This window comes from Lolium rigidum, chromosome 3 (genome assembly GCF_022539505.1).
Source record: "Lolium rigidum isolate FL_2022 chromosome 3, APGP_CSIRO_Lrig_0.1, whole genome shotgun sequence".
NCBI classification, from domain to species: domain Eukaryota; kingdom Viridiplantae; phylum Streptophyta; class Magnoliopsida; order Poales; family Poaceae; genus Lolium; species Lolium rigidum.
This window is the reverse complement of record NC_061510.1, coordinates 179,751,281-179,763,213: the sequence shown is the minus strand read 5'-3', so window position 1 is coordinate 179,763,213 and position 11,933 is coordinate 179,751,281. Positions and strand designations below refer to the sequence as shown.

At 45.3% G+C, this 11,933-nt stretch overlaps 1 protein-coding gene across 1 annotated transcript; it reads right to left on the bottom strand.

The window, feature by feature from the left end:
- Positions 1–4,266: 4,266 nt before the first annotated feature.
- LOC124702761 (arabinosyltransferase XEG113) lies at positions 4,267–9,984 on the bottom strand. Its single transcript, XM_047234922.1, has 10 exons — positions 9,215–9,984; positions 8,787–9,043; positions 8,468–8,603; positions 7,966–8,060; positions 7,806–7,859; positions 7,549–7,662; positions 5,962–6,060; positions 5,751–5,870; positions 5,036–5,122; positions 4,267–4,952 (listed from the first exon to the last, which is right to left on the bottom strand). The coding sequence occupies exons 1-10, from the start codon at positions 9,930–9,932 to the stop codon at positions 4,782–4,784; spliced, it is 1,851 nt and encodes a 616-aa protein (XP_047090878.1). The 5' UTR covers positions 9,933–9,984; the 3' UTR covers positions 4,267–4,781.
- Positions 9,985–11,933: the final 1,949 nt, after the last annotated feature.

The window sequence follows — 11,933 nt, the reverse complement described above, 5'->3', positions numbered from 1 at the left end:
GTCGCATCCACCAGGGCATGTACGCGTTGGAGGCGCCATCCCTTCCGGAGGTCTTCAGCGCTGTTCGCACGTCGGCGTCCCATTGGCATGCCCGGCTTGGTCATCCTGCGCCCCCCATTGTTAGCCATGTTTTGCATCGACATGATCTTCCTATGTCGTCTAGTAATAAAACTTTAGCAGTTTGTGATGCTTGTCAACAGGGAAAGAGTCACCAGTTACCATTTGTGTCTTCGTCTCGAATTATTACTACACCATTAGAGCTTATTTTGTCTGATGTATGGGGTCCTGCCCAAACCTCAGTCAGTGGTCATAAATATTATGTCAGTTTCATTGATGCCTACAGTCGCTTTACGTGGCTTTACCTGCTGAAAACAAAGGCTGATGTGTTTAATGTGTTCATTCAGTTTCAATTGCATGTTGAGAGACTCCTACAACATAAAATCATTCATGTTCAGTCGGATTGGGGGCTGAATATCGCAACCTTAATTCTTTCTTTACTAAGCTTGGGATATCTCACCGTGTTTCATGCACACATACACATCAACAGAATGGTGTTGTTGAGCGCAAGCACCGTCACATAGTAGAAACTGGTCTTACACTCCTTGCTCATGCCTCTGTGCCTTTTCGGTTTTGGAGTGATGCTTTTACCACTGCTTTCTTCTTGATCAATAGACTGCCTACTCGAGTACTAAATATGAAGACACCACTTGAACTCTTGTTTCATGAGTTCCCTGACTACACCTTCTTGAAAGTTTTTGGCTGTGCCTGTTGGCCACACCTTCGCCTCTACAACAGTCGCAAACTTGAGTTTCATTCCAAAAAATGTGTTTTCCTTGGGTATAGTGCTCTTCACAAAGGCTACAAGTGCCCACAAATAGAGTCTACATTTCTCGCGATGTTGTGTTCGATGAAAATCTGTTTCCCTTTTCGACTATGCAATCCTCTACATCGCTGTCCTCATCCACTCCCACCTCTATTATTTCGCCTGACCAACTTGAGGATGTTGCATATTCGCATGTATTATTGCCTAATCACGGTGCAGGTACTGGACGTGGTTCCCGCCTTGAGCTCCTTCATGCCTCCGAGTCACCAGCACCTGCTCATGTCGACTGCGACGTCGATCGCTGCATGGGACATGCAGCGGGCACGCGCCCCGAGGATCCTTCCTCGGCCCCGCCCGGTCCAGCTGGTCCGTCGCCCGCGTGGTCGGCTGGCCATGGGCCGTCCTCGCCTTCCGCGTCGCCTGTGCGGTCACCACCGCCCGCGTCGCCTGCGCGGTCTTCACCTCCCGTGTTGCATGTGCGGTCGTCACCGCCCGCGTCGCCATCGCCGTCCTCACCTGGGTCGGCCTCGCCTATGCCTACACCGGGTCGGCCCCTGGATCGGCCACGCCGCCGTCCGCCCCGACGGTACCAGGGTGTCCGCCTCCTGAACTGTGACCTGTCTCTCCCGCCGAGGCACGTGATGATCCACCCCTAGCTCCGGTGGTTCTTCGTCCGCATACGCGCAGTCGCAGCGGCATTCATCGGCCCAAGGAACGCACGGATGACACTGTTGCCTGGATCGCTGCATGCGTGGCTCACGCGCAGTCTGATCCAACTGCGGAACCGCGACATTATCAAGTAGCACTGGGTATTCCTCACTGGCGTGCTGCCATGGACCTTGAGATCCAGGCTCTTCGTGACAATGGCACTTGGCAGCTGGTTTCTCCTCGCTCCAGTCTCAACGTTATTGATTCCAAATGGGTTTTCAAGGTCAAACGGCATGCAGATGGCTCTATTGAGAGGTACAAGGCCAGACTCGTTGCTAAGGGTTTCAAGCAATGGTACGGTCTTGACTACGAGGATACTTTCAGCCCTGTTGTTAAGCCGACCACTATTCGGCTGCTGCTGTCCCTTGCTGTCACCCGTGGTTGGTCTCTTCGTCAGCTGGATGTTCATAATGCGTTTCTGCATGGTGTCCTTGAGGAGGAGGTCTATATGCGTCAGCCTCCTGGGTTTGTTGATACTGACCGTCCTCAGCATCTCTGTCGCTTGGTGAAAGCGCTCTATGGGCTCAAACAGGCTCCTCGTGATTGGTATGCTCGTCTGGGTTCTGCGCTTCGTGCTCATGGGTTTGTGCCCTCCACTGCTGATACGTCACTGTTTATTCTCCAGAGACCGGAAGTTACTATGTATATTCTGGTCTATGTTGATGATATCATCCTTGTCAGCTCCTCTGTTGCGGCGACTGATCGTTTGGTTCTGGCTCTCAGTTCTGATTTTGATGTCAAGGATCTGGGCAAACTTCACTATTTTCTTGGCTTGGAGGTCACTTATCCCCAGGATGGTCTTGCTCTGTCTCAGCAGAAGTACTCTCAGGATCTCTTGCGCCGTGCTGGCATATTGGAGTGCAAGGCTGCTACTACTCCCATGTCTACCACTGAGACTATTTCTGCTACTAATGGGACCCCCCTCTCTGCTGATGGTGCTACTGACTACAGAAGCCTTGTTGGTGCCCTTCAGTATCTTACCATCACACGACCTGACATCTCTTATGCAGTTAACCGTGTCTGCCAGTATCTCCATGCTCCTCGAGAGCCTCACCTGACTGTTGTCAAGCGTATTCCGCGTTACATTCGCTCCACTGCTACTTATGGCCTTCATCTTCGGCCGGCCCCCTCTAGTGTGCTCTCTGCATTCAGTGATGCGGATTGATGACAGGCGATCCACGGGGGGATATGATGTGTTCTTTGGTCCAAACCTGATCGCCTGGAGTGCTCGTAAACATGCCACAGTCTCTCGGAGTAGCATTGAAGCTGAGTACAAGGCGGTTGCTGATGCTACTGTTGAGCTTATTTGGGTACAGGCTCTTCTTCGAGAGTTGAAGATCTCTCACAGACAGCCTCCTGTCCTTTGCTGTGACAACATCGGCGCTACATACCTCTCATCGAATCCGGTATTTCATGCCCAAACGAAGCACATCGAAGTTGATTATCACTTTGTGAGAGAGCGTGTTGCAAAGAGGTTTCTGCAGATCAAGTTCATCTCTTCCAAGGATCAACTTGCTGATATCTTCACCAAACTTTGGCTCTTCCTTTGTTCATAGGTTGTAGACGCAATCTTAACTTACTGAGTACCTCAGGCCACAGTTAAGATTGAGGGAGGGTGTTAGACTGTATATTTGTATAATTGTATCTGTATCTATATTGTACCTCTTGGTACCCATATATAAAGTGATAGGCCACGCAACAGATGCGTTGAGCCAGTTTCCACCAAACCAAATACTCTTGAACCGATGGATGAAGACACTAAAACTGGTGGTGCCCAACTGGGCGTGAACAAATCACACATGCTCGTCGTTCCACCGGAATTCTACCAGGGCCTGAAGATGACGATTTATATGTCCAACGGCTCCACTACCATGAAGTACACCTGCTGACCACGGCTAGGCAACAGACTGCTTGTTTATCTTTGTCTGTATGTAGTATAGTACGGATGAATCTTTGAACTTGTATGTAGTATAGTATGATTTGATCAGGGGTTTAACCCTTCCCATACCCCTGATGGTTGTAGCTGTTGATCAGGGGTGTTCATGTGAACCCCTGATTGTTAGACACGCAGATGTTAACCGGCTTACTATCAAAAAAAAAATACTAATCTGATGTTACATGTTTATGTGCAATACTTATGTGTGTTACCTGTGCCACTTGTGTGCTATAAGCTTTGAGGTGGTAATACCACCATATTTAAAGTTAACCATAACAGAGATTTTGCACATAACCATCACCTTAGTTTCCCTCTAGCACCAAGTTAAGACACCTAGGCGGGCAAACAAACAGTAAACGTAACTGCACCAAAACACATTGTAGCAAAACACATTGTAGGTAACCAAACGAAATGCAGAAATAAGCTCGGGCTCGATTTTCACTAAACCAGAAGCTAACAGGCCAAAACCGAAAAAGGAGAAAACCCCATGAGATAAACCAAACTAACCCCTAAGCTGACCAGTGACCATGGTGAGTGCAGCCATTTGCATCGAAGCATGGTAATCAGGCAATGGCTGTGGTCTCTCGGGAAGACGGCGTGACGCTGTCGGATCAACCATGGTGGCAAAAGGTTGCGTTTCAGTGGTGGATAGGCCAGAGTTAGTCTGTTAGGATCCATGATTGTCTACAACTCTGAGTATTTAACGTTGTTGACGCCACATGCTAACACGACTGGAGTATGCAAATCGACATTCTACTACTCAGGCAGGTGTTCTCAAGTTAAATTCTTCAGAACTCCAGATAAGAAACATATTCTTTCCTGAGATTTTCTTTACCGGGTTGATTTACATCTCAGTATCAGCCGCTATAAATTTCCCCCAAAAAAACCCAATCAGATACCAGGCTGAAAAAATCAACTACTGCTTCATGGCAGATCCCTCTTCTCCCTTGTAGCTGGTGCCTGTATGGGCTATGAACATGATACACCAACTTTGGGTAACTTGGTATCTAAAGTGTTATTCTCACCCTACATCAACAGGACTTCTCTGGCAAATATGTGAAAGAAGAACAGGTCAAAGGGAAACTGCTTTGCCAGAGCCCAGAAGTGAAGCAATCTACAGAACAGACCTACAAAACTGATCGTCATGTGTTTCTTGAGAGTAAGCAGTCTAATGAATAATGGTTGCCTTTTCAACAGATAGAAACAGACTAATCTGGCGTTAGGAGCAACCCTGTGGTAATTGATAATCTATCTTGCCTTCATCACAAAATGTTATCCCTCTCCATAGTTAATCTCTCCTTTATACCTCCAAAGTCAGGACAGAGGTGGATGGTCCTCTTCCCTAGTCAGTGGCGGGTGTGGCTTCCAGCCTGGTTTCTCATCCCAGTACATGTCATAGTATATGTGGCCAATTTCACGCAACTCCACACAGCACCATATCCCCGTATATCTCTTCACACGATTCCGAAACCGCGTCTCCACAGCCTGGTTTTTTTGGTAATTAGAATTAAGACCGGATGCTTCTATCAGTAATTAAGGCCAAAACTGAAAAATGATCAGCAGCTTACAGCATCAGTAAAACCTCTGAAGGCGTCAACCATAGATGAGAATTGTATGACTTTGACATTCTTATACGAAGAGAAGACATTCAAAAGCTGCAAAAAAAAAAGGATACCTTTCAGCATAAAGCTCTTAAGCAAAATCTGCAATATATTTTCTCAATTGTATATGTAGTTATCCTAAAATGCTTTCTGCGGGTACACTATTAGGTGTACAAGTCTCTGTACACCTTTAAATCTGCTTATTTTCAAAACTATTTATACCACTTACCTTCACTGATTGACTGATAGTGAAATAAAACACTCAAATTGGCACACCTTAAAATTATAGTTCTAATTTCACTAGCATGAAAGGCATTAATTATTGCTGCAACCTTTTGTTATTTTTCTTTTTATTTCAAATCCATTCATATAACTTATATTCAAATTATGTGCATTAGCAATAAAAACTGCACAACTATCCTAGAAATGCAAATAACATGGTTATCTGCCACTAAACTTCCAAATAAAAGCTCATCAAGAACTATCTTGCTACCAGATTTCTACCAAATTATTCACTAAATAAAGGAATTGAACTCTGGGAGCAAGATAATTCTTGATGAATTAAATAAAACAAGATTAAAGAAAACGAAATGTACATTTATAACGGTAGAAGGGTGACCATGTGAATGATGTGTTGTGTTAAATTGAAAGTACACACTACAGGAGGTTTCTCATAATTTACCATTTGTTCAGTGCTATTCCTTGGTAATAGAAGGGGTCTGTGTTCATTGGTTCCATTAGCTGTGGAGCAGCTGGTGCTATCGCCATCGCAGAGCTGCACCTCAAGAAATGACTCTTTCACCTAAATCAATACTCCAAACAGGAACCATTTAGGAGACAAAGCCACATTGTTTCCAGATAAAGGTGAAATGCCTGCAAACAGCATATTTTACCTGTTTAGGCAATGACGGATTCTCAAGAAAGGAGTATTCTCTGAAGTCAATATGTGCACCAAATTCTTCCTCGGGCAAGTCCTTCAGCATAATATGTACCTGTACAATGAAGTATAACTTTTTTTCTCATGGTTAATGTACAAGAGTATGTTAAATGCAACATAACTGAACTTAAGAGAACCGAGCAGTGCCCAGTTAGCTTGAGCAGTGCTGAGCTGGCTAGCAGTGCATGCCTCGTGCTCGCCCACTCACGTTAAAGGCCACAAATAAGTCCATGGGTCGAGTTCAATTCAAACTGTAGAGAAGCAATATACTTATATACTGGTCTTTTGCTTGTGAGTTGATTTATATATCTATTCTACTACAGGGTGTAGTTACACCCAAGTGTATTTTTATACAATTTAAGCAATGTACTAATATGTTTATTCAAATATATCGCTTCTCTACAGTTTGAACTGAACAGACATGTGTCCAGATGTATCAGCTGTTATAAACTACGTTAAACATTCATCACTGCTCACCGAATTTGTCTGCCCAATCCATCATGTAAGGTACAGCCAACATTATTTCACTCCACTGCCTGCCAGTTGGTGGAAGCACTAGGTTCTATCTACACTCTCTCTGATCAAGAATATTTAGCCTGGTGCCAAGGAGTGTGTTGCACTTTCAGATTTGAGACATATTTTGTACACAATACCAAAGGTCCTGTACCAAAAACTTCTTACTTTCACTTAGGTATTGTTGTTCCTGATAGTTTTGAGTCATACTTTTACCCTATTTACCCAAAACATGGTTACCTCAATAGGTATAATTGGTAAAAATCTTATGTATTTTGGCATATAATGCAAAATGTAGTTTACTGCACCTCGACAATGACGAGAGGTCCTCAAAAATGTCAGACCATCAATAATTGATGTTGAAAAAGATAGTCTGCATTATAAAGTAACTTGGCCCGAAGCAACCTAATTTTCGACCAGAAGCACAGCATGTCAGGCTTTATACAATGATAGACCTTGGATGATGACTGATTGAGGGGCTTCAATAGTATCATCTGATTGGGTTCAACAAAAAATGGTGTCCAAAATTCTCAATATGGCAAAAACTTATCAAGCCAATTTATTTGACACGTGCAAAATGAAACCCTAGAAATGATTTGAGCAACTAGTGCAAAAACTGGCCATTTAACGGCCAGATGTAGCCACACGAGTGGTTCACCAGATCATGGAAGCATGTGCTCTTAAACTCAGAACTTGTATCCAGAAGACAGAATTAAAAAAATATCCTTTTGGACAAATATTACTCTACCGTGTTGTATTCTCATACGATAACACACTTTCATTTAAAACTAATAAGCCATACTGATTCCAATACTCCAATTTCGTTGACCCAAGGAAGAACCTATTTGTGACAAGTTCCCTGGAAAATGTAACTTGTATGACAAACAATTACATAAAGATGGTTACTACCTCTGAGTCAACTCAACATAAAGCATACAAAATGAACAAAGGACAACTGATGCCTCCAGACAGAATATATATGAGTATAAGTAAAATTATAAAAGAATATTTTTGTTCCTTGAGTAATTACCTCAAATACATGATCCATTGGACAGAGAAAAGGTTGTCTTGTCATTGTACCTTCTAGAACTCCGGGATGTCCAAACCACATCCTATCAAGCCTGCACCATAATGGAGGCATTACCTAAAAGTACCAACAGTAGTCAGAAAAGGATCATCCACATGCTTGCACACAGCTCAACAAACAAGATAATAATACAAACATTGCTACTATAAGCCCCCTGAACTATTCAATTTTGTTCACTATCAAAAAGAAATTTCACTGACCAGGGTCCGCTTTAACAAGGAAGCCACGGCCAATGCTGTTCTTATTTGCTTCATCTGGAAAGTTTCAAGAAAATGATCGATTAGGCAATAGGCATAAAAAAATTCAACAAAAGAAGTGCAACCAGAAAATTGGTGAAATAAAGATAATGGCAGATGAAACCTGGTAATTAACCAATTGAAAATGTGATTCAACGGTATGGGCACCATCTAACAGCAATTGCTTGGGAATATTAGGTTTAAATGATAGGAAACCTCCTGCAATGTGAGATCACATAATTTATGTACATGATGAAATAGGAATGGTAAAACTATATTTTTCATTCATTCTGAGGGAAATGCATCGACCAGTGAAGCTTTAAAAGAATAATAATGAGAATAAAGCAAAAGAAAAATCTTTCAGGACTGAATTGTGATGTAAAATGCTACAGTAACATTATTAATCAGATTTGTCTCCATTTTCGGTCATCAAATGTGGATACATGGTTATTTTAATACGATTTCAACATCTATCGCGCAACTACGATGACCAGTAAGCTTGAGATAACATATACAGAAGAAGCACATGTAGGCCAGGACACGCCACCAAGAGTTGTAAGCACGGATCTCTATTCCCAAAGTTTGACTATGGTAATACTTATGGTGAGGGTAGACAGTGAACAGACCTGGTGAATCATAATAAGGTGGTTGATCAAAGAAAAGCATTGCCTCACGTAATCTATGGCGCTTTCCTTCAGTACCTGCATACTGGAAAGTAGTGTGCACAGCATACGGTTCTAGCCGAAGCTGCTGATACATGCCCTGAAAATCAAGAGAAGTATAAATAGCAGTTAGTTATATGAATTCTAAGTGCAAAATGGTAAAACAGAACATGCCAACTAAAAAGCCGAAGAACAAAAAAAAAAGAGCAGACCATGTAAACTATCACAAAAAATTGGCATTCAAGATGGTAACTTCCCAAACTCAAACAAAAAAAGCTCCTACCTGCACAAAGTAGGTATGGCCGCTGCAAAATATACTTGCTGGTAGGACTCCAAGCTTCAGTTTTCCATCATATGAATACACAAGTTGATCTTCTCCTTGTACAGGTTGGCCAAAAACTTTGTGTACAAGATCATTAAAAGCATTCTGGTCCCATATCTTATCGTCAGATAAGACTAGGTCCTTCCATTCTTTTGCCAGCCTTTTAGCAGGTTCTGTTGGTCGCCAATGGAAAATACCAATATTGTATGCCCCGGTCACTGTGGAATGTAGAAACAGCAATCTATTATATTCTTAAGTTACAAATGCCAACTTTTTTGAACTCTTTAACTATCAAGAGATAAAGATAAAAATCAGCACCACAATGTCTGTCTTGGTGGGCACTGAATCGTGAAAATGAATTGCAACATTTGAAGGTATAGCTAAATTACCTTGCCTCCAGTTCTCCAGGCTGTCGTCGGTGACGGTGGGTATGACCTGGTCGCTGGATGTGAGGAGATCCGCGTGAGGGTAGCGGGCGAGGTAGGGCAACGGGTTCTTGAGCCACACCATGTCCGTGTCGCACATGAGCAGCTCGTACCCGAAGGGCAGGAGCTCATTGATGAGCAGCACCTTCTCCCTCCCCATCTTGTGGAAGGCGGGGGAGCCCCAGCCGGCGTCCTCCGTGTCCATCCTGCTGCCCATGTCGAAGACGGGCACGCCCCTGAGGTAGAGCTCCCGGAGCAGCTTGGTGTCCATGGCGCCGACGAGGAGGTTGTCGAGGCCGAGGCCGGTGAGGTGGTGCACCCAGGTGAGGATGAAGTCCATGAAGGCGTAGTTGCCAAAGGTGACGACGATGACCCCGTGGCGGGCGCGGGCGCGCACCATGTCGCGGGTGAGGCGGAACGCGCGCGGCGATGGCATCCGCGACCCCCGCGGCGGCGGCTTCCAGATGGGGCGGTTGTACATGGTCTCCGGCTGAGAGGGAGTGGAGAGAGCGGAGAGATTGGTGGTGGTGGTGGTGACGGCCGGAAAGGGGAGCGCGGGGGCGGTGAGGGAGGAGAAAGAAAGGAGGAAGAAGAGGGCGGAGACGGCGAAGCCGCCGAGGATGGCCCCGAAGATCCCGACGAATACCGGTTTGGTAGATTCGGCTGGGCACCACGGCGCCATTTCGCCGGGCGGGAGGGATCGGGGTCGCCGGCGGCGGAGGTTGGGGGTCAGCGGGCGGCGGGGGCGGGGTCTCCAGTCATCTCTGTCGCGTGGGGTTAAGGTGGGGGAGTGTGGGCCCACTGGACGATGGGTGCTAGTGCGGCTATAGTTGAGTTTGACGGCATCGTCACGGGCACGTTAAGATTCATCAACGATCCCGTGACCGTCACAGGTCACTGAACTGCGGGCCCCACAAATGAGCTCACAGTAGACGGTAACAGTACTGCTCTTCAAGTGTTCGTCTTTTTAATTGTTTTGCTGTAAGTCTCGGTTTATCCGTATTAGTCAACTGCAGCGTACATCTCCAAAATTAATTTGAAACCCGTCTTTCGTTCGTACTTGTACGTCGTTTCCTCCGGAAGATCCTCCCGTCCCGCAAAGAAAAAACACTTTCCTACCCGAACGGAAAGCGAAAACAACTGTGCGCATAATCACTCCTAGTCCTATCCAGCCGCACCGAAGAAAAGGAAAGAAAACAGTCTTCTTGCCGAAGCAATGGAGAGATCGTGGGCATCGTTCTTGCGGTGCGCCAGCCAGAAACGGTAGCGGCGACAATGAAGAAGCCGTCATGGTCATGACTCTGGATCAGGGCCGGCCCATACTTTTTGGTGGCCCTGGTGCAAAATGATAGAAAGGGGCCGTTATTCACACACACACACAAACTATCAAATCACTATATTTCAAGTTAAAAGTTAAAACTCAAATTTACCAATTGCATTCGCATCAAACAAATTTTTTTGTGTCACTCTTGACTTGGCGTCATCACGAATTTTACCTATCTCGGACAAAGCAACCCTTAGTTCAGGATCTTGAAATCTTATAGCTTTAACACTTTTTATTTCAAGTTAAAACTCAAATTTAGCAAGCCCATCAAATAAAGTTTTCGTGTCACACTTTGACTTGGCGTGATCACAATTTTACCTTCCTCAAACAAAGCAACCCTTAGTTTGGGAGCTTGAAATCTAATAGGTTTAGCACTTTTTATTGGACTCACTCACCGATTATTTGATAAAATGTTCATGATTAACTTGGAATATGGTCAAGCAACACTTTCCATCTTTTAGTAGAAGTTGAGAATAACACATATATCCGTTGCACAATCCGTCAATCCCGAACCCGCTGCACTTTTTATTTGGCTTGGAGCTGCACTTTGGCCTCCATTAATGGTCGCAATCGTGGGAAAGGAACAGTGGTCTAGGCGCCCTTTTAGGAATTTGGGGGAGGAGTAGTCGAGGAGATGAGTCGTATCCTCTGACTATTGGGAGCGATCGAGAGGATATACAGGCAGAGAAGCCGAGCAAAATCGATCGATCGATTGGTGATTGCGTTCCCGTACGTGCTGATCGGGGTGGGCAAGCGTGGGTTGCACATGGGCCTTTAACCTTACGAGCAACGACAGGTGAAAAGAAGATGACCGCATTGGACGGCTGGAGGTGAAAGCGGGGTCGAAATTGCTAAACGTGTGAACCAGATTGTTTTGCCCCTTTGAGACCCCTGGTTGGCCGGGTAGGCTAGGGACATTTAGAGATAGAATTTAGAGAACTAAAAAACAGAAATTTCAACTACTAATAGTAGAACTACTAACTGGGTCGGGCCCCTGGCTCACTGGGCCTAGTGCGGTCGCACTGTTTGCCCGGCCTATGGGCCGGCCTTGCTCTGGATCCGGCTCCGCTGATTTGACCTTCACGTCTGGCCGCCGTCGTTGCAGCGTGCTAGGCAGGGAAGGTGGCGACAAGCCGATAGAGAAGAAGCTGCTGCAGCCGTCCGCGCTATGGTCACGAACCTAAATTCAATTCCGCGCACAAGCGACCTGGACACGGCCTCGACAAAGGCCTGCATGAGGGACAACCAATGGAGGCAGTCATCACTGTCGATGGTTTGCGGTGTGAGCAGCTCATGCGGACCTGGCCATGGTCACTAGTGATCACCAATTATATGTAGGATGTTTGTCTGCTCGTGTGT

Bases quoted from the DNA above. Each gene is read 5' to 3' on its own strand.
- LOC124702761 (XM_047234922.1), bottom strand. From the start codon at position 9,932: ATGGCGCCGTGGTGCCCAGCCGAATCTACCAAACCGGTATTCGTCGGG. The intron at 8,061-8,467 runs GTCTGTTCACTG...CTCACATTGCAG, and splicing joins ACCTTATTATGATTCACCAG to GAGGTTTCCTATCATTTAAA. The intron at 7,663-7,805 runs GTCAGTGAAATT...TGGTACTTTTAG, and splicing joins CCTTGTTAAAGCGGACCCTG to GTAATGCCTCCATTATGGTG.